The 22,951-nt window shown below is 42.5% G+C and overlaps 1 protein-coding gene across 1 annotated transcript in view; it reads left to right on the top strand.

The window, feature by feature from the left end:
* LOC126166685 (heparan-alpha-glucosaminide N-acetyltransferase-like) overlaps window positions 1-22,951 on the top strand; it is a 113,352-nt gene that overhangs the window by 12,564 nt on the left and 77,837 nt on the right. Inside the window, exons 2-4 of the mRNA XM_049920421.1 lie at window positions 17,773-17,885; window positions 17,980-18,083; window positions 18,259-18,386. Coding sequence (XP_049776378.1) covers window positions 17,773-17,885; window positions 17,980-18,083; window positions 18,259-18,386 — 345 coding nt within the window. The remainder of the gene's footprint in view (window positions 1-17,772; window positions 17,886-17,979; window positions 18,084-18,258; window positions 18,387-22,951) is intronic.

Genomic DNA, 22,951 nt, shown 5'->3' with positions numbered 1-22,951 from the left:
TCTGTCGTATCGTACCTTCCGCGTGCAAGTCGCGGCCTCGTATAGTTCCTCCCTCGTCCAGGAGAACGGGGTACCCCAGGGCTCTGTCCTCAGTGTCTGCCTGTTTTTAATTGCAATAACGGTCTCGCTGCGGCAGTAGGAAATTCTGTCTCCGCTTCCCTGTATGCTGACGACTTCTGTCTTTACTATAGTTCTATTAGCATTGCAGCAGCTGAACGTCAGCTACAGGGCACAAGGCGCAGTCTTGGGCTGTAGCGCGTGGTTTTCAGTTTTCGGCTGCCAAGACCCGTGTTATGCATTTCTGCCGGCACCGAACGGTCCATCCTGAGCCGCGGCTTTATCTTGCCGACGAACTTCTTGCTGTGGTGGAGACCCACAGGTTTTTGGGTGTCCTTTTTGATGCCCGGTTGACTTGGCTGCCTCATATCAGGCAGCTTAAACAAGCGTGTTGGCGGCATCTCAACGCCCTGCGTTGTTTGAGCCACACCCGCTGGGGCGCCGACCGATCTACCCTGTTGCGGCTCTACCAGGCGTTAATCCAGTCTCGCCTGGATTATGGGTGCCTAGCTTATGGCTCAGCATCCCCATCTGCGTTGCGGGTGCTGGACCCAATTCTCCACAGCGGGATACGCCTTGCCACTGGTGCTTTCTGCACCAGTCCTGTGGACAGCGTCCTAGTGGAGGCAGGTGTACCTCCACTGCGGTTCCGACGCCAACGTTTGCTGGCCGCTTATGCTGCCTATGTTTTTAGCTTGCCCGGGCATCCAAATTATCGTGTCCTGTTCCCGCAGTCAGTCGCCCATCTGCCAGACCGTCGGCCCCGGTCGGGTTGTCCGATCGCCGTACGCATCAAGGAGCTTCTCTGCGGGCTTGGGTTTTTCCCAGTTCCACCTCCTTTCCGGGCGCCTCTGCGTACACCCCCGTGGTGTGTTCCTCGCCCTTGCCTTCGGCTCGACTTGGCACAGGGCTCGAAGGACTCGGTCTCTCCAGAGGCCTTCCACCGCCGCTTTTATTCCATCCTGGCCACGTATCAGGGCTCTGGAATTGTTTACACCGACGGTTCGATGGTTGCTGGTCATGTCGGGTATGCGCTAACTCTAGAGGACCATTCCGAACAACGGTCCTTGGCGGCTGGCTGCAGCGTTTACACTGCTGAGCTAGTCGCCATCTTTCGTGCCCTAGAGTATATCCGCTCCTGCTCAGGTGAGTCCTTCGTTATCTGTAGCGATTCCCTGAGCGGTTTACGAGCTCTCGACCAGTGTTTTCCTCGTTCTCGTCTGGTGATGGCTATCCATGAGTCCCTGCATACTCTTGCGCGTTGCGGCCGCTCTGTGGTCTTTGTGTGGACCCCCGGTCATGTCGGTATCCCGGGCAATGAACATGCTGACCGCCTGGCGAAAGAGGCCACGAGTAAACAGTCTCTGGACGTTGGCCTCCCAGAGACTGATTTGCGGGCAGTCCTCCACCGAAAAGTTTTTGCGCTTTGGGACGCTGAATGGCGCAATCGGATCATGCCCAATAAACTCCGTGCCATCAAGGAGACGACGACTGTGTGGCGGTCATCCCTGCGAGCCAACTGCAGGGACTCTGTCGTCCTTTGTCGGCTCCGCATTGGCCACTCCCACCTGACACACAGTTATTTACTGCGCCGGGAGGACCCTCCTGTATGTCGCTGCGGGGCGGCTTTGACAGTGGCCCACATTTTGTTGGCCTGCCCCCTTTTAGCTGTGGTCAGGCAGACATTTGCGCTGCCTGATACGCTCCCTGCCCTCTTATGTGATGACCCTGGTATGGCTGCCTTAGTTTTCCGTTTTATTCGGGCAGGGGGTTTTTATTATTTACTCTGAGTGTTTGTTCTGTTCTTTTGTGTTGATTCTGGCCATTGGCCTACGATTTTACGCTGAGTTTTTAATGTGTTCTCGGTGGTTGGCTTTTCCTTTTTATCTCTATGGTCGGCCAACCACTGTCACACTCTGTGTGATTTTAATTTGTTTCGTCTGATCTTTGTAGGAGTATTTCTTGTCCCGTGTCGTCTGACGTCTTTCCTGTTGTTCGTTTTTTATTCTCTTTGGGTGGTTTTACTTTTTTTTTGGAAAAAGGGACCGATGACCGTCGCAGTCTGGTCTCTTTAATCCCCCCCAAACCAACCAACCAACCAACCATTAACAGCAGAGCAGTCACAGCAGGCAATTTTTTTTAAGTATGCTAACGACAAATGGTGACTAGTGCTAACCCAATCACAGTTACAGGCATAGGAATTACTTCTAGATTACTATATACTGGGAGAAAAGCATGTACCTGAAAAATACCAGTGTCACTTTTTATATCTAATACTGCATATTAAGTATTTGTGTAACTGTACTGAGTTCAGACACCACTGAGGGCTATGTACAGTACATAATGGAAAAATTTAGTAAATGTTTAGCATGAAAATTAGTGTTTGCCAGGATTTATGTCCTCAAGTCTAAATATCCAGAGAGATTTTAGATGTGGCTACAATACGTTATTTGACCTTCTTGTAAGAGGTAAACAAATTCGATGACTGTCACATTCCTAGCACCGATAATCAGGTCACTAATGTTACAGAAGTTATTCTTACAGCCGTGGAACGTTCAATACCTTGCACCTCCGATTTGCCCCATCGCCCCCCAGCTCCTTGGTGGAATGAGGCATGCCATGACACAATATGGGAGTGGAGACATGCTCTTCGTGTTTTCTGCCACCATCCTACTTTGTCCAACTGTATCTGCTATAAGCAGTTACATATGTGTTGCCATCGCATCATCCGTGATAGCAAGAAGGCCAGCTGGGACTTCTGTACTAGCTCTTTTAACACCTTCACTCCCTCCTCAGAAGTTTGGAGTTGAATTACAGGGTTATCTGGCACACCTAGTTTCTCCCCGATATCTGGTCTCACTGTTCCATTGGGTCAACACTTTGCTGAGATTTAGACCTCTTCAAATTACCCGCCAGCGTTTCTCCCGAAGAAACGTGCAGCGGAAGTGCGACCTCTTGTTTTCTCCTCTCAAAATAGCGAAAGCGGGAACTCCAGCACATACTCTCTTCTTCTGGCTCTTCTGCCCCAGGACCGGATGGTGTCCACATCCAAATGCTGATGCATTTATCATGCCATAGTCTGCGCTACCTCCTTCGCCTTTATAATTGAATTTGGACTTTTCCCGGAAGATTGTGGGAAGCAATCGTCGTTCCTGTTCCCAAACCTGGAAAGTACAAACATCCCTCTAGCTATCGCCCCATATCTGTCACAAGTAGTGTATGTAAGGTCTTGGAACATATGGTGAATTGCCGTTTAGCCTGGTGGCTGCAGTCCCGAAGCCTTTTAACACCTGCCCAATGCAGTTTCCGAAAGCATCGTTCTGCAGTTGACCATCTTGTTGCTCTCTGCATTTATTTTATGAACAATTTTCTCAGGAAACGCCAAACGCTAGCAATATTTTTTGATCTGGAGAGAGCATACGATACCTGTTGGAGGACAGGCATCCTCTGCACACTGTTCTCTTGAGGCTTTCGAGTCGGCTACCCCCCCTTTTTTTTTTGTACATTTAAAGTGCAGATTAACACTACTGTCCCCCGTATTTTCTCCCAAGAAAATGGGGTGCCCCAGGGCTCCGAGCTAAGTGTTGTCCTGTTTGCTATCACCATAAATCCAATTATGGATTGTCTCCTTCCCGATGTCTCGGGCTCCCTCTTTGTCGACGATTTTCTCATCTATTACAGCTCTCAATGGACCTGCCTTCTTGAATGACGTCTTCAAGGATGTCTCGATCGCCTCCGCTCTTGGAGCATCGAAACCGGCTTCCGATTTTCTCCCAGTAAGACCATCTCTTTAAATTTTTGGCATTGTACAGAGTTTCCTCTGCCTTCCCTACATCTAGGCCCTGTTAACCTTCCATTCGTGGAAATAATTAAATTCGTGGGACTTATGTTTTACAGAAAACTGTGCTGGTCCTCCCACGTTTCCTGTCTTCCTGCTCGCTGTCTGCAATCCATCAACACCCTCTGTGTTCCTCCTGGGGAGCAGACCGAGTGATTCTTCTCCGCCTATATCGTGCCTTAGTGCACTCAAAATTGGACTATGGAAGCATAGTTTACTCCTCTGCACGGCCGTCTATTCTTCGGCATCTTGACTCTGTTCACCACTGTGGATTGCATTTAGTATCTGGAGCTTTCTACACCAGCCCCATGGAAAGCCTTTATGCTGAGACTGCTGAACTTCTGCTGTCCAATTGGCGAGCTGTCCTTCTGAGCCGTTACACTAGCCATCTGCCTTCAATGCCTGCTAATCTGGCCCATGACCTTTTTTTCGATGCCTCCTTGGATTTAGGGTATGCAGGCCGCCCTTCCTCTCTACTACCACCGGGAGTCCACTTGCATCAACTGCTACATCCTCTTTCCTTCCACTTTCCTAAAACTATCTTGACAACTGAGGGTACAGCACCACCTTGGTTCCACCCCCAGACCTGCCTGCTCCGTGACCTTTGTCAGCTTCCCAAGGATGGTACCCCTTTCTCTTGTTTATCATCGGGCATTTGGTGTTGAGAGTGCCTGTATTGTTGGCAACACCCCTAATAGATTTCAGCTTTCCGACCAGTGTTCGGTTTTTACTGCGGAGCTTTACGCTGTTCTCCAGGGTGTCCAATACATCCGTCGCCATCAGCAGATACAGTATATTATATGCTCAGATTAACTCAGCTCTCTCCTCAGCCTCCAAGCTCTTTACCATGTCCACCCTCTGGTCCACCAGATTCAGGACTGCCTCCACATGGGGGGCGTCTCTGTGGCATTCCTCTGGATCCCAGGACACGTTGGTATCCGTGGAAACGAGGCGGCCGATATAGCGGCCAAGGCTGCAGTCTCTCTTCCTCAGCCTGCTGTTCATATGGTTCCCTTCACCGATCTGCAGAGTGTTTTATGTCGTCGTGTTGCTTTTTTATGGCATGCGCATTGGTCTACACTTCCCGATAATAAATTGTGGGACATGAAAGCTCTTCCCTGTGCTTAGACCTCTTCCTCCCAAACTCGTCATCGGGAGGAGGTAATTTTAACTAGACTCCAGATAGGGCACTGTCTTTTTAGCCATCAACATCTTTTAAGTGGCAATCCGCCCCTGCTTTGTCCCCACTGCTCTCAACTGTGGATGGTGAGACACATTTTACTTCAGTGCCCCTATTTTACTCTGCTACACGCCTGTTTACAGCTGTCACCTGATATATCTTCCATTTTAGCAGATGACACGCACTCAGCCGATCACCTTCTCCAGTTTATCAGTGTCAGTGAGATGACGTCGGTCATACGAAGCTCTTTTTGGGAAAAACAACCCCCCCCCCCCCCCCCCCTCCTTCTATAGTGGTTTTCTAAGCTCTCCTTCTGTTTTTCAGTTTCCCACTTTTTGAGTTTCGCTCCCATTGGTAGCAGTTTTGCGCCCTAAAACCATAAGAAAAAGGTACTAAATATTTAAACTGCTTGAATGGTACCTTACCTTGGTACTAGACCTCTTCCATCTCCTCCCACTACTAAATATTTTGTTGTACTTATATTTATTCTAAGCCCACTTTGTTCAAGTCCATCCAGTAACTACTTTATCATAAATTTGACATACCCTCCACTTTGAGCTATAGTACTTGATCATTGGCAAATTATGAGTAGACAGTTTCATGCTGGAGAGGAATACTCATATCTCCGATTGGCTGATTCCACTGCTCCAATATATAGCCTACGTATTTTAAACAGAGTTAGCAACATGTTGTAGCCCTGCCTTTGTCCTGTCGGTGTTTGAATGGGCCTTTAAACTTTCCCCATGCGCTTCTTCTGAAGTCACAAATATTGTATGTGCTTCATGACCCTTAGAATATACCCTCTCACTTATTTTTCTAAGGCTAAAAATATGATCCCTGCAAGATTGCCCAGCTGTGAAACCTGCTTGGTCCCTTAACATCTTTCCCCTTGATCTCATTTCCCAACCTGTTTTTTAGTACAGTGTTAAAACATCTGCTGATAGATGCCATAGTACTAATTCCCCACAATTGCTTGGGTGCTTCTTGTTTCCTTTTTTGTAGGTAGCACATATGTGTGGGGTCGACAGAAGCGTCCGATCCCACGCGTCGGCTTTGACCTGTGACGTGTGGGTGCTGTCGTGTGTGACGTCATGATGGCGCGGAGTTTGGTGTGTGAGTGTGGCGTGTTTGTAGATGTCGTCGTGTTGTGGTTTGTTGTGCTCTGGTAGTATGTTCAGGGTTTTCGTTTGTGTGGTGTAATGGGCTCAGTTTGCTTTTGCTCATTATCCAGAATTTTTAGTGTGTCGGCTGTGTTTGTTGTGGAACTCGTTTTAATGAGTTAACGATTTTGTGCGAAGGTTAATTTAGTGTTGTTCACTGTACATCGTGTGGTAATTTTAGTAAAATTAATCGGTTGTGTTTTTGTTCAGGAATGGATGTGATGGAAAAAATTAACAGCGTGCAGGTCAAGGGAAGTGTTCGATCCCAATGTGTGGTTGTGTGCATATTGGTATCGGGAGATGTTTTTGAGCTATATAGGCCAAGGCCAATGGAAGTGTTTGATCCTAATTTATGGGGTCAGGAGCTGCTGTTGAGCTATATAGGTCAAGGGAAGTGTCCGATTCCAGATGATATTGTATTTAATGGTATTTGGGGAGTCTTGTGATGTCGGTTTTTTCGTCGTTTTGTGTGGTTTTGTATGGAGGTGGGTGTCTAAATTTGTTTATATTTAGTTTGCCCCCCACCCAAAAACACCCCATTTCCCGCGCTTGTCCCGTTAGTGTCATTAGGCTTTTGTGGAAAGTGTGTGTGTTTGTTTTTCGATGTATTTTTGTCCTCATCATGTGTATGTACCGACTTTATATGCGCCATATTGGAATCGTGGTTTATGGTCGTTTCCGCCATATTTGTGACGTCATGGGTCAAAGCAGACGGACGGGATTGTATGCTTCTGTATTTCCTATGTGTGATACACACCACTCTCTCGAAAATAATCAGTTTTTAAAAATATAAGTAATTGAGTAGAAAAGAATGTACTCACCAAGCAGCAGCAGGAGAACACATATATAAAAGGTATTACAGTTTGCAAACTTTCGAAGCCAGTGGCTCCTTCTGGCAGAAGAGTTGGAAGGGAAGGAAGAGGGGGAAGGAAAAGACTGCCGAAGTTCAAGAAAAGAGGTAGAGCTAGCTTAAGTCACCCAGAAAACCCTGGTCATTGTGACTTTTGCGATGTTTACCCCGTTTCCTAAACCTCATCAGTTCTTTTCCTTCAACCCTCTTCTTTCCCCTTCAATCTTTCTCCCAGAAAACTGGCTCTGAAAGTTTGCGAACTGTAATACCTTTTGTAAGTGTGTTCTCCTACTGCTTCTGCTTCGTGAGTAGATTCTTTACCTATCCAATTACTTATATTTACACCACTCTGTTGACATTTCCTCTCCTGATTGAACAATTTACTTATAAGTCTCAGCATTTGAGGTGTTCTATATTTTCAGAATTCTGTCACAACTCCTGCCAGTGCATTTGCCTTTCCATTTCTTGCTTTTTTTCAATACCTCTTTTACTCCTTTAATATGGGCTCTGTATTACTTAGCTTACTGCTTTCGTTATAGACTTCTATCACCTGGTTCCTTTTTCTTTCTACCAGAAGTTCTTCATAGTGCTTTTCCCACTGTCCAAGAAATATAGGTCATTTTGTAGGTGTGGGACTGCTAGCCATTTTGAACTTCCACACCTCTGCTGATGTCCTACATCCAAACAAATGCTCTATTACCCCACATACTCTTTCCCATGCCTCTTCCCTACACTTTATTGTTGGTTTTGTAGCTCTAAGCATTGTACCTATCCAAGTCCTCTTCATAAAATGTATTTGCAACTGTGAATCATGACAACCATCAGCTGTGGAATGGTATGATGACAATTAAAATTTGTGCTGGACCGAGACGAGAACCCGGATTTCCCGCTTATCGCAAGCGGACGCCTTATCATTTGGCTATCCATGCATGACTCATGGCGAGACGCAAACTTTCATGTGTCATCAATGATGTGTCTACAACCTGGACTTGTACATCCATTATGTATATTCCTGTACAGGTCATGCATGCATTTCCATAGGAACTGTACATCATAATCAGAATAACACAGGCACTGCAATATCGTATTCCAAGTCCTCTTTATTCCCTGAAGTTCACCATTTGTGACATAGTTTCTTCTTTTCCTCAGTCACCTTCAACAACTCCATGGTCATCACTCCATTCTTACTCTTTTTCCCTTTCCCTTTCTGAAGCTGCCCCCCTGGCGTCCTTAACAGACTGTTTGAGGAAACATTATACACTGGTGTCCAAAACAAAAATTTTGTAAGTTTGCATTTATTTTGCCACTAAACAGTATAAACAGGTGATAGCAAAGTAGAAACAATGTAAAGAATACAAAATGTAAACAACTGCAATATGCATAATGGTAGACAAAAATGCTCTTAATTTTTTTCAGCTTAATGGATTTGCACACTCATTTCGACAACTGGTTAATGTGCTCAGTATGGGGTGTGACCACCTCTGGCAGCAGTACAGGCTTGATGACAATGGAGCATGCTGTGAATGGTGTCATCGGTCTCTTGTTGAGGCAGGAATTCCCATTCATCATGTAGAGCGGCTCGCAGTCTTGAAGAGTGGTTGGTGGATGCTGATGTGATGCAAGCAGTCTCCGTAGTGCATCCCAGACATTCTCTATTGGATTCAAATTGGGAGAATGAGCAGGCCAAGCTATGCGTGCGGTATCTTCCATTTTCAAGAAAACATCAACCACCCGTACAGCATTATCGTCCATCAAAACGAAGTCTGGGCCCACGGCTTCTCTCAACATCTGCAAATGAGGTCCCAAGATCTTGTCACAATACATGACAGCAGTTGAACCTTGCTGTTCCCCTGTACAATTTCTTGAAGGTCGGTTTGAGTGGTCAATGTAAATCCTGCCCATATAATTAGGGATCCTCCTCGATATCGGTCTCTTTTTCACAATGTTTGGGTTTTGAAATCTTGTTCCACATTCCCTCCATATGCGAGTCCATTGAGAATCACTATCCAGACTAAATCGGGATTCATCTGTGAACACAGCCTTGGTTCACTGTTTGACCACGCAGGTGTCATGTTGATGACTTCACACTATACGTTCCCTTCTGTGAAAATGCCTCAGAAGTAGACATACAGCAGGTCTCCAATAATAAAGGCTACTCTGCTGAAGCCTTCTGCACACCATTTGCATCGATAAAACACGTCCAGTTGATGTTGCGAGCTCACATGACAGTTGCCGTTGCAGTACTAAGGCGTTACTGTTGTGGCCTTACAGCCAAATAATGGTCCTCTCTTCTGAAGTGACATGTGGTCGGCTCTGCTTTGGTCTTCGGAATACAGTTTCGGTTTGTATACACTGTCATCACATACAAGAAACAACAAAACGATTCGCACTAAGCCCTTGGGCCACATCAGTTTGTGAGTGTCCTGCTTCCTTTCTTTCTGTGGTCCTCCACTGCAGAGTGTCTGGTAGGCATCTTCTCAGTCCTATACTGCACCATGTGTGACTGTACACAGTGATTGTGGATGTGGGGCTACCCAGCAAACACTACTTTGTTTCATAGGTGCCCTGATGTCATCATTGGCATGGGTGTCTGTTGACTGGAATGTCATCATTCAGGCAGAAAACAATTGTACAGACATCTGGTTGACAGTTTGTATGATTATATCGTGAATTAGATGCAAGTCAGGGAAATTGTAGTTTGTTGCTTTAATTTTGGACACCAGTCTTGTTATTGATGCTTCAGTCCTCCACTACTGTATCCAGTTTGTGATTTAATCTTTGCTGATACAGACTTTTCACACTTTTTTCTTGTAATAGATGTATCATAATTTGGCGTCCTCTGGGGTTGTACTTCCAACCTCATTAACCTTCTTTGCCTGTTTTGTCTTGATCTTAATTGAAAAAGCAGTTTTTAAAGTAATAATCAGAGACACGCTGTTCCTGTTTCTGGCCTTATATCTTGTACTTTAATCTCCCATGGTCTTTGCACTATTACACAGTCTATAACTGATTTGAGGTTCCTTGATGGCTTAACCCAGATGTATTTATGAATTCCTTTGCACTGAAATTGACCATTTCTGTACTTTACAGGAGTTAATAAACCTCCTACTGTTGTTATTCTCTATATCCTCCCCCCACAGACCATGAATGTCCTCAAGTAATCTTTTTCCAATTTGTCCATTTAAGTCTCCCATCATTACGAATTCACGTCTATCTGGACATTCATCGACCACTTCTTGTAAGTCATTGAAAAAGTCTTTTTTTCTTCTTCTCAGGGGCAACTTAATTAAGCCAATACACCCCCCATTAATTCCAGTTTTATTCCATGAATTTTTATTTTTACACTTATTATTCTTGCATTCACTTTCTTCTAGTTAATTATTCCTTGTTTGCATTTTCTTCTTGTAAGAACTATTGCCAATGATTTTGCTCTTTCAGTTTTTTCCACTCCTCTCCACTCCAATACAGAATATAGTCTCAAATCACTTCTTTTCCTTTTTACATAATATTTGATAAAGTGAACATCCACAAGTGAATAAAAGTCTGCTTTAGTTGCCAATAATTTCTTAATTTATTCTACGGTCAGTTTTGAGGCATAAAGCTTCAGCTTCAGGTGCCACCAAATAATTTTGGGAACATAACTGTGTATTGATTAAGTCAGTCTGTCATGGGGCTCACACAAATGTCAAACAAATGCGTGATAGTCGGGACAGTATGACATGGAAGTGAGTAGTGCCTGCACTAGTCACTTCTGCATTGTGCTGTCCACGTGGTCACTGTGGTTATTGGTCCTCTGCTCCCATGTGTCTTTTTGACTTAGGTGTGACACCTGTCTTTTTGACTTAGGTGTGACTCCCAATGACTAGCTGACTCAGTTGCCACACATTTATGTTCCCATAATTATTTAGTGGCTTTATGCTTTGAAATCAGCTGAATAAAATATCTTTCTTTTTTCAGTACTTCCATATAATTCTCAAGTATTCCTTCCTATACATGTTAATTCCACATTCCATAAATCAGAATCATTGCTCTTAATCAGAGTCGATGCCTTTTAATTCATCCAGTTTCCTTTCATTTTCTTTGGAAAACATAGCAGAACCTGTTTTAACCTAGAGGACCTGGATTTTTTTTTTTTTTTTTTTTGTTTTGTTTTTTTTTCTCGCGGTGGACTCCCCAAGGGCTTCTACTTTTGGGTCACCTCCCCCACCCCACCACCCTATGTTGTTATGTGAAGAAAGGAGAGCTTGGGATTGGATAAGGAAAAGATGGAACAGTGTGACACACTCTGTGTCCGGCTCCTCTGATAGAGGCCTGTCCAGCATAGGAAACCATGTCTGGTATGACACATTTGTAGGATTTGTCAACCTGAAAAAAAACATTTGATAGTGTAAAATGGCGCAAGATGTTTGAGATTCTGAGAAAAGTAGGGATGAGGTATAGGGAAAGATGAGTAATATATAATATGTACAAGAACCAGGAGGGGACAGTAAGAGTGGGAGACCAAGAACGAAGGGCTCAGGTTAAAAATGTATAAGACTGGGATGCAGTCTTTCACCTGTACTGTTTAATCTACACATTGAAGAAGCAATGATAAAAATCAAAGATTGATTCAAGTGTGAGATTAAAATTCATGGTCAAAGGGTATCAATGATAAGATTCACTGATGACATAGCTATCCTTAATAGAAGTGAAGAAGACTTACGGGATCAGTTGAGAGTAATGGTTACAGAATATTGATTGAGAATAAACTGAAGAAAGGCAAATGCAATGAGAAGTAGCAGAAACAAGTACAGCGAGAAACTTAGCATAAGAATTGGGGATCACAAAGTAGACGAAGTCAAGGAATTGTGCTATTTAAGAAGCAAAATAACTCATGATGGATGGTTCAAGGAGGACATAAAAAATAGACTAGCACTGGCAAAAATCACGTTCCTGACCAAGAGGAGTATACTAGTATCGTTTGTAGACTTTAATGTGCGGAAAAAGTTTCTGAGAGTGTGTGTTTGGAGCAGAACATTGCATGGTAGTGAAAGATGGACTGTTTGCTGTTAAGACACCAGGAGATGACTTCCATTGTATTATAGGAATCTTTAGAACATAAAAACTGTAGGAGAAGACAGAGATTGGATTGCATCCAGCAAATAATTGTGGATATAGATAGAAAGTGTTTCTCTGAGATGAAAAGGCTGGCATAGGAGGGGAACTCGGGGCAGGGGGCACATCAAATCTGTCAGAAGACAGTTGAAGGGGGGGGGGGGGGGGGGCAGAGGGAACCATACTTGTATGATCAGCACAAACATAGTTTCTGAAAAGTCCTCCAAAGTTCCCAGTACATCAATTGTGTGGCCCAAAGAGAGGAGCATTCCAAATGCTGAATCTTGTGCCATTCCAGTGTTTAAAGTTTCCCTACTCTGAATTCTAATACATTATCATTTAGTTTCCCCAGCAGAATTTTATGATCTAACAGTCAAAGGTCATGGAAAGATCACAGAAGGGCTAACAGAGCAATTTGTGTTTGTTTCGTTCTATTGGAATTGAATTTGTGAGACTGCACATTATATTCTCAGTCGACAAGTCTTTACAGAACCCAAACTGTGCTATTGTTAAAAGGCTATACTCAGAAAGATTGTTCAGCATTCTGTTGGAAACTACTTTCTCAAAATTTTTGAGAACAGAGTAAAAATTGAGATTGGTCTCTAATTAGAAGTCGGTTGCTTGTCTCTACTTTTGTATATTGGTGTTACTACTACTTACTTCAGTCTCCCAATAAATAGACGTTGACTCTTGGAAATTAGTTGTGTATGTAACTTCTTACTGTAAACATTGAGATTTAGATCATGCTGTGTAATGGACAATGCATTAGTCACACCTCTGTATGATTGCCCCAGTCTGTTGATCGACACCTGTATGCCTACATTTACACTTTCTATGGAACGTTTCATCCAGGGCATGTAATATCACTCAAAGAGTGGCATAATACTCACATTTGTGTGAGGACCTTTCCATTGTGTGTGTGTGATGCCATCCTTAAATTGAAAGTCTTCAGATTTTTTACTTGTTCAACTTTCTCAAGTACCATTTCATTTCGGTTTCATAGAATGAACATTAGCTCTCTTCTTTTATAAATATGTGTTACGGTTTTTTCTTTTATTTTTTCTTTTTTTTTTTTTATGTGGTCTAATCCTTGTGAATTTCCTCACTGAAGATGGGTGGAACAAAATTTATATCTGTCTGTTGCCCACAGATAAGGAAAGACTGTCACCCATGAAACAGTCCCAAGTGCCTTCTCTCATGTCCACAATGCTTGCAAAATATTTGTTTTGCGATGTTTCTTGGCAGACACACTGATGTCCATCTTAGGAAGCAAGTAATCTGATTTATAGGGAAATTCTCGTCATTAGCCAGCAGTGATTGAGTTTTGATTCTGCATAATAAATTAATTTTTTTCTGTCAGTGCACTGTTGCTAACATTGGTGTGCTTTTAAAACTTCATACATACCGGTAGCACTTCCTGTTGAACTGTTGTCATATGTGTGGATCAAATTGCTCCCAGTTTTCTTTACACAGGAAGCCATTTCATTGTGGCTTGTTGACTGGACTACCACCATGATATTTTAAGTTCAACACAAAGCATGGTGGCATATTGGTTAAGACACTAGACTTACACTAAGGAGGAACAGAGTGAAATCCTTGTCCAGCCATCATGAGTTAGATTTTCCATTGTTTCCCTAAATTATGTATTGCAAACACTGGGGTGATTCCTTAAAAGAACAATGGCCATTTTCTTTTCTTTCCTTGTTCAACTGAGACAAAACTGCATCTCTAATGACCTCAGCATCAGTGAGATGTTAAACTCTGATCTCTCCTTTTTACTTCAGGAATCTCATCTATGAGGGTCGCTACAAAAGAAATGCACACTATTTTTTTTAAAGCCATCTTTTGTTCTGCATGTTTCAAAGTTTTACAGTGTGTAGATACATCCTTAGGAACAATATTTTCATTTCTCCACATAATTTCCATCCCTCTCAACTGCCTTACGCCATCTTGGACAAGCATCTGTATACACACACGGTAAAATTCTGGACCAACCTGTTGGAGCCACTGTTTGGCAGCGTGCACTAGGGAGTCATCATCTTCAAACCTTCTTCCGCGAAGAGAGTACCTCAGTTTCCCAAGGAGATGATAGTCACATGGAGCCAGGTCAGGACTGTAAGGCGGGTGTTTCAGTGTTGTCCATCCGAGTTTTGTGATCGCTTCCATGGTTTTTTGACTGACATGTGGCCATGCATTGTCATGCAACATCAAAACATCCTGTTTTTGCTGATGTGGTCGAACATGATCAGACGAGCTTGAAGTTTCTTCAGTGTCATCACATATGCATCAGGATTTATGGTGGTTCCACTTGGCATGATGTCCACAAGCAATAGTCCTTTGGAAAGCGAAAAACACAGTAGCCATAACTTTTCCAGCAGAAGGTGTGGTTTTGAATTTTTTTTCCTTGGGTGAATTTGCATGATGCCACTCCATTGATTGCCTCTTCGTCTCTGGTGAAAAATGATGGAGCCATGTCTCATCACCTGTCACAGTTCTTCCAAGAAATTCATCTCCACCATTATCGTACTGCTCCAAAAGTTTGCTGCTTACCATTTTTCTTGTTTCTTTGTGAGCCTCTGTCAACATCCTGGGAACCTACCTAGCACAAACCTTTTTTAACGCCAACACTTTCGGTATTCTGCAAACACTTCCTTCCCCTATCCCAACGTAGTGTGACGATTCGTTCACTGTGATGCGTCTGTCAGCAGTCACCAATTCGTTAACTCTCTGCACATTGTCTGGAGTTGTGTGAAGTACGAGGCCTGCTGCTGCGAGGATAATCCTCAATATTGCCATGCCTGCTTTCATCACGTAACCTGCTTGCCCACCGACTAACTATACTGCGATCAACAGCAGCATCTCCATACACCTTTTTCAACCTCTTCTGGATGTTTCCCACTGTCTCGTTTTCACAGCACAGGAATTCTATGACAGTGCGTTGCCTCTGATGAACGTCAAGTGTAGCAGCCACCATGAAGACATGCTGTGATGGCCCCACTCACGGGAACAGGTTGAACTAAGTTTGAAAACAAGTGGGAAGGATGTATCTACACACTGTAAAACTTTCACACATGCAGAATGAAAACTGTATTTTTACAAAAATAGTGTGCATTTCCTTTGGAGTGACCATCGTAGGATGTAATGATTACGATGTGCTTCTAAAGGTGTATAATTCTCACTTGTATTTTTTGAAAGGAAGATGGACTCATTGTGAAAAAGTAGTTGTTTTGGTATTAAGGTCTTCAGAAAAAGATTATTGTTGATTTCTGTATGTTTTTTCTGTATGTGTTTTGATTTCCACCTTTCAATACTTCATGCATTCTAAATAATATTTTTTCATAGGACAGCAATTACGGAATAGTATGAAATTATTCTTACCGCCATGAAGACAGTGAAAAGTAAGTAGATTAGATGAGATTCAGTTTTCGTTCCATAGACCCAAAAAATGAGGAGATTCTCGTGGGTGTGGAACATGTCAGAAAGTATAACATGAAAAACATAAAACATCTGACTATAATACTCACTACTGTTATCATTTGTCAAGAGATTGTCAAAATAGGTGAATACAATACAGTAAACTGGAACAGCTTATATTTACAGAATTAATACGCTGTCAGAATGAAACATTATTATGCACTATTAATAAATTTATCAAACGTAAAATAGCTAATCTTGACTCTTGTGACCAAGTGCTGTCGAAACTGAAACCTGACAGACATTTTTACTTAAACTGGCCTAACAGTCTCTGTTGCAATATTCATTCATAGAGTAGAAGTAGTTGCTTATTAAAAAGTCTTTCAAACTCAGTTTAAGCTGTTCTTTTTCTGAAACCAAGTGTTTCACTTATAGTGAAATAGACTTACTTCTTTGAGCAGCTGAGCTGTATAGCCAGTCTATGCCATCTTATTGTCTATCTGGATATTACATTCAGAGTGTGACCAAGTCCGTTGAAGTCTGTTTAACAACTTGCCATGCATTACACTAAAGTCTCACTAATATGGCCCTCAGTAGTCCGGCCTCTCAGTAAGCCGGCACACATCCAGCCTCTAGTCATTCAACCTGAAATGGTGCCTACAGTAATGAAATTTCGTCTGCAACAGTGTTCAACATTCCTGTACACTTCGAAATTGTGGCTTTCCTTACAGGTCATTGTCATGGCTTCTAAAGGGAAACACATTATGCTAGACCTCAAGCACAAACTCAGAATTGGATATAAACTGAACTGAGATTCTTCGCAGGAAACCATTGTTGCTGGCAACGGTGTTGGATGAGCAACTATTTACGACCAAACTTCAGCATAAAAGAGGTAATCATAACGTCACAGGAAAGCTATGATCTAACTGATGAAGAAGAGGACATAGGGGGAGAGAACATGAGAATATCTCAAACTGCTGGTGCTGAAGTTAGAGACATCTTCCTGGAGTACATTGACCAACAATCAGAAACGTGGCAGTAACTATGAAATGCTCTTAAAGCCCATTGTGTGATAAAGCACACTACCATCACGTATCATCATGGTGACAACTAAAACTTTGGGACATATTTAATAGTGAATGACAGGTGATACTAACATGCATGTACACACTCAAGGACTAAGTTTTCTGTAAAAATGGATGTATCATTTGATTTGATAAAGTACAATCCCTATGTGTTTATACAAAATTTTAGACACACTCAACAATCTGGCACTTCCACTAAACCGGCACCCATATGTGCGAGGATTGGCCTATTTAGCAAGAGTCTAGTGTATTTTTAAAACTGAGCAAGAGGCATAGGTAAACTGTTAAATACTGAATAATTTGTCTTGTTTTCTAAAGCATCATTTGTGCACTATATTGTGGTTGCGCTAATCATGGTATGTATACCACCTACTACACACAGATCGACATTAACCTTCTCGTTTAGACAAGTGCAGAACATCCACATGCAAAAATGAAATCCTCTGGAATGTTGTTTATTTCACCCCTTCATAACCCAGTGTTAAACCACTACCTACTCTCTTGCTGAGACTCTGGTTCCTGTTGCTATGGTAAAGTCTTGCTAAACAAATAGCTTACCTGTCTTGTTATAGCATTATGCTTTTACGGAAAACATGCAAATGCAAAGGTTAACAACTAGGATAGATTGGTACTAACCACAAAGAGGTGGTGTTGAAAGGCAGACAGCTTCATTCAAATGTAGACTATTTGGTCAGTGTCAGCGTGCGCACAAGCACGCGCTTGTTGTCGTCTGTGAGTGCTGTTTCTTGATATGATGAAGGATTGGTCATAAAAGCTGAAAATATCCAACAATCTACATTTGAATGTGGCTGTGTGATGCTGAACACCTTCTCTATTTAAGGAACAGCAATCTCTCTTAATTCATATTGTTATTGTTATTTATTCTGGATATTCTATTGTTTGATAAGCAAAGATTAATGTGTATTGCATAGTTCATTTATAATTTTATCATGCAACTGAATGTAGACTTTTCTATAGTCAAACAAATGGTGATGCTGAACTCGCAAGGTCTTTAAAATTTAATTAATCCTTACTGCATTTAAGAATGTCTTAGAAATGTAAAAGAAATCATACTTATGTTCTTTTCTTTTCAGTGTGACTATCAGCCTTGGTACACAGTTGGGGCATTAGAAAATGCTTCATTTACAGTGAAAACAACATTTCCTCTTTTATTGCGTTACTCTTTCAATGCCTCCAAATGGTGTTTGTAAGTACAAATATTTCTGCCATACTAGTAGTTTTCTCCATGTAGGAGATTGCTGACTGTCTTAATTTGAATGGTCTGGATGCAACTATTGCAGGAGGAATGTTACATTCAAAGAGTATGGTGTATATGGGTGGAATATATCTGATGATGCTTGCAGTGACTTATACATTATAAAGAAGCCTGACTCACAGTTTCTTCGTATGTATATATGATACAAATGATTCAGTAGTGTGAAATATTTTCATATTTGCATCATAACTGTTTGTCTAAATATGTTATGTAAAGTTATTAAATTATGTTTCTATTCTCTTTCATAATTTTTATTTTCATAGTTTTTATTCAGTCATGGTTCAGTTATTTTTATTTCTTACAGCACTCATTGTGGCTGTCTGTTTGCTGCTGCTTCTTAGTATAATATCTTACGCATCAGCTACAGTTGTGGAATCAGGATGGTTTACAAACCTATGGAGGAGGAATCTCTCCTTCACAGAGCTAGAAAATGTTAGTATGAAAACTATTTATCAATTATTTGTGTACATTTTTACTTTACTGAGTAGCATTGTAATTGTAGAAAATGATCTTTTAGAAAAAAAAGTGAAAGGTATTAAACACATTGTTATCTTTTTGTTTGCTGCTGACATTGGAGGTATATGCCCTACATCCTGAAAAGTTCAAATGCTGTGTGTAATGAAACAGTTTCCTTCATTGGAAGCTGTGTTTGCATTTAGAATCAAAGAACTATTTTTGTCTTGCTCATATATATGATAGCCTGAATAATCAAGATATCAGTGTAAAAGGACCACATCTTTTCCTTTCATTTGTGCCTTTAATGACAGCTTCCTATATGTAAACTACAACACTGCTTCAAAAATTTCTGTGAACCTGTACAATGGAGGAATATTAAATGATAATGTCCTATGTGAAATTAATTTCATTCCCAAGTCCCTGTATCATCTCTCTTCTCATTCAACATTTCGTGAATTGTTCTTAATGTGTTATTTATTTCCTTCTTTTCAACTATCTGTCAGCACACTGTTTGTTGTGTGATTTTTGCCATTACATTCATTTAAATAACTATTCATTTTCACGATATTTTACCCCACTGAAGTATTTGACATTTTGTTAGAGCTGTATTATGCCCCTGTTGTAGTGTATTAAGCTATTGCAGTCCTGTTGTGTATGTTGTAATGCACCCATGCATCCTGCCAGGCATTTCCCAGGAGGAAATGGAAAGACAAGATAGAATGTGAAGTTGTTGAAGTCATATTTGCTTGTTTACTGATAGCTAAAGTGTTGATTCACTGAATCTTGCTCTAGACATACTAAAAACCACTTACTAATGCGATGATTGACTGAAAGTTGATCTAGACATACTAAAAATCGTGTACTATACATGAAAATGCTGAGCCCATAGTAACTTCATTTAATTTACCGAAAGAGCAATCTGTTATTTTGACTGTTGTATAGGATGTTAGGCATAGATGGTGTCAGTTAGCACAGTTAGTTTCAGCTAGGTCGTATTGTAGACGTGCTGGATGTTGGCTAATCCTTCGGAGATAGTATTTTACTTGCAGCATTTCAAGCCAAACTGAGGTAATGTGTGGAGAGGGAAAGATTATAATGATGTAGGAAAGATTAGTAACTTCTGTGTGATCTTCTTTCACATGTCTAATGCTCTTTGAAACAAGTTTTCATTCCTTACATTAGTATACCCTACAAGTAAACAGCTGTCTATCTTGTTTGAAAATTAATGTTTAATCCCATTTACGGGCTCGTAAGCAGCCACTTACCATATTTACAATGTTGTTCAACAGTCTTCTGCTTGTTTTGGTTCCTTTCCTTGACTGTGTGTGTGTGTGTGTGTGTGTGTGTGTGTGTGTGTGTGTGTGTGTGTTTTTTTCAAGCCTCATTTGCTCCTGCTTAACTGTCACTTCCCCAGTTCCTTAAGTGTATCTTATAAGCACACTGTAGAAAAGAATTTACCAAGACCAGAAGACATCACGCTAGTACTATGTAACACCACCCCTGGCCTTCAAAATGTTTTCTAATTGGTAAGGAAGAGGGTTGTCAAGTTTCTTTAGATACGTCATTTTTCAGTTGAAGTCACTCATTTATAATTATGCCCTGTAGAGCTAGGAAATTGCTGAGATATTGATTGTTACATTTCACTTGCTGTTCCAAATAGAGCCAGATTTTTTATATTGGGTTAAGGTTGGTTGATTTAGTGAGTCAGTCAAGGTGCAGTAGGATGCTTAAGTGTTCATTGAACCAGGAACATGTGCTTGCACACCTATGAACACACATTTTGTCATTTTGGAAGATGGGTGTGTCAACAAATACTCATTGTGAAGATGTTGAAGAAAGGGCAACTTTTTGTGGCTGAGAAAATACACATTCACAGTGACCTAAATGAGTTGGAGCGGGTCATAGAACAAAAACATTTCCAAAGCATCTCAGAATCACCTTCAGTCTTGAACTACCTCCACACATTGTGAGTTAATTGTCTCATTGGGCCATCAGTACAATCAGTGTCTTACATAATTAAAAAACAGGACAAATTGATGGCTTTTCAGACAACACCCCATGCTTCCATTCACTCACTGCCCAGTTTTTGTGTTGTTAGGCCCATTGAAGACTTGTAACTGTATGTGTAGCTTTCAGCAATGGTCTGACTCCCTGTACATTGCATGGTATTGCCTTTGCTTTGTTTGCTCACAAACTACTTGAGATGGCCCTGAATTCACTGCAGTAGCAATTCTTGTTGAGTTTGAACTGTGACTAATACACCATTCTTATAGACATGTTGGACAGTTCACATTGATAAGCCAACAAATTAGTTAATTTCATTCACATTGTGGCCATGGGCACATTCAAACACAATAGCTCCTTACTATCATTCTGTCACGTCTCCACAGTTATCAATCTTAATGTTTTGATTCCATGTAATTGATTGTCATGTACACACGCTTTTCACCGTCAAGATGTATGCTAGTGTTGTAGTGGTGAGAGTCACGTGACCGGCTGAGTGAGGTGGCACAGTTGTTAGCGCACTGCCTAACAAGGGCATGACCGACTTCCTTCCCCATCGTTCCCTAATGTGATGGGACCAATTACTTCGCTATTCGGTCCCCTCCCTGAAAACCAACCACCCAACCAATCAACCAGCCAAGTTACATGACCACCTCCTACCAGTTCTGCACCATCTGTTGTGCTCCAGAGTATGCATTGTACTGTTTCAAGGTGGAGATTAATATTTAATTGCACAAACTTCATTTTAAACTGCCTCTTGTATATTCTCTGATATATATTTCACCATCAACAAAGCAACCGGTTTAAGTACAACCAGTTCATGCACTTTATTACCTGCAAGTGTTTTGTGCATTTCGTACACTCTCTATTTGAACAGTCATTTTCTCATTTAATCATTGAATGTTGGTGAGTTGGTATCTGCACATTCGTGACAACATCACTTCGCTATACAGTTGGCACTCACACTTCATGGGCTGACATTGGCTCAGTGATAGCCAGGGAAAAAGAACTCCATGGAAGGGAAATGAACTTGCCATGTGAATCGATCTGTAGGAAGCAGATAGACTGAACCCTCATAGAGATCAGCATGGGAAGAATTCAGTGCACAGCTGGTACATATGACTAACAGCACTCTGCACAACACACAGCATGATACATTAGCTGAGGTCCATGGTGGTTGAACTCTAAATAAGTGCTAGCCCGCCTGTCCTGCTGCCACCTGCAGCAGGTCTGCCCATACTACGTTGTCGTGTGCACCCTCCCATGGCAGGCTTCTGCACTGTTCGCACCAGCTTGGCTGCCTCCATCGTGCGTCTGCTGGGAGAGATAGTAACTCCCTCCCCTCTGAAAAGGCCACATAGAGCCGGAAGAGACTAGCCTTGGGCCGAGACCACCAACACAGAACTGGAGAAGTCCCTGGAAAAGCTGGCAGTGGACCAATCGTGCAGAGAGTTAACTCCGACGACACTGGCCTCACCCAAATGGGCATGGGTGCTGTGGCAGTGGGAGTCCACTGGTAGCAGTGGAAATTATGGCACCTCCATCGATGATGGGGTGGGGAGGCAGAGGAAGAGGAGGAGGAGGGTGGATCCAAATCCATGAGCTCCAGATTGGCAGGCACAAGTGTGGGCTCCATTGGGAGCTGCTGTTGTTGGTGACAGGAGACAGCAGAGAACATGGAGCGACAACATGAAAGCATGTCGCTGTGAGCAGGAGCGCTCACCTGGAACAATGTCATGACCCAACCTGCAGACCAGGAGACTACTGTAGTGATGTTCCAACAGGTTGTAGGTGGAGCTGATTGGCATGGCGGGTCAGTTGCTCCCACCAACATCAACCACAAACCACTTCCAACCTTTGTTGCTCACCATGACACCCAGCAGCCAACCCTGCCACCTGTCAAAAGACTGGGCACAAATGGCAGCTCTGGGAGGAAAACAGAGCGGTCCACAGTTGGTATGCGACTCAGGGTGCAGGAAACCCAGGAGAGCCTGCAGCTGGCATCTGTGCAAATGTGCTGCTAGACTGCCCCCTCAACTGGCATTGCACAGTATGTAGCCAGAAAGCTCAACAATGCATAATCACGTCAAGCGACGGACACAGATATCTTCATTTGGGCTTTAAATGTAAGCACAAAGTACTCCACCTCCAAGTTAGAAATGGGTGAAATTGAGTGGTGATCAGATGTTGTATACCACCGCAAACGGAACAGTCCTCAAACTGCTGTGACACAAACTGCCAACTGTTGTTGATACCAGGGCCCTTGGAAATCCCTCAATGGCAAGAGTAACCAGCAGTGAGTGAACTGTGGCAGTCAATGCTGTGCACATAGCAGCTGGAGTATGTGAGGATGCAATGCCAGGGGGATGACAACATGGCAGCATCGTTTGTCTGTGACGGTATGAACCCCCAGGGCAATGTTGAGCCAATCATGGAAAAGGGAAAATGGACACTACACTGGGCCTACACCTGAAGAAATGTACTCCAGCCAAACCAACTTGACTGCTGAAATGATACTCTGGAAAAGCAGGTCAGGG

This window comes from Schistocerca cancellata, chromosome 1, assembly GCF_023864275.1.
Source record: "Schistocerca cancellata isolate TAMUIC-IGC-003103 chromosome 1, iqSchCanc2.1, whole genome shotgun sequence".
Taxonomy (NCBI): Eukaryota; Metazoa; Arthropoda; class Insecta; order Orthoptera; family Acrididae; genus Schistocerca; species Schistocerca cancellata.
Note: the sequence above shows the minus strand (reverse complement) of the source record. Positions and strands in the feature narration are given on the sequence as shown.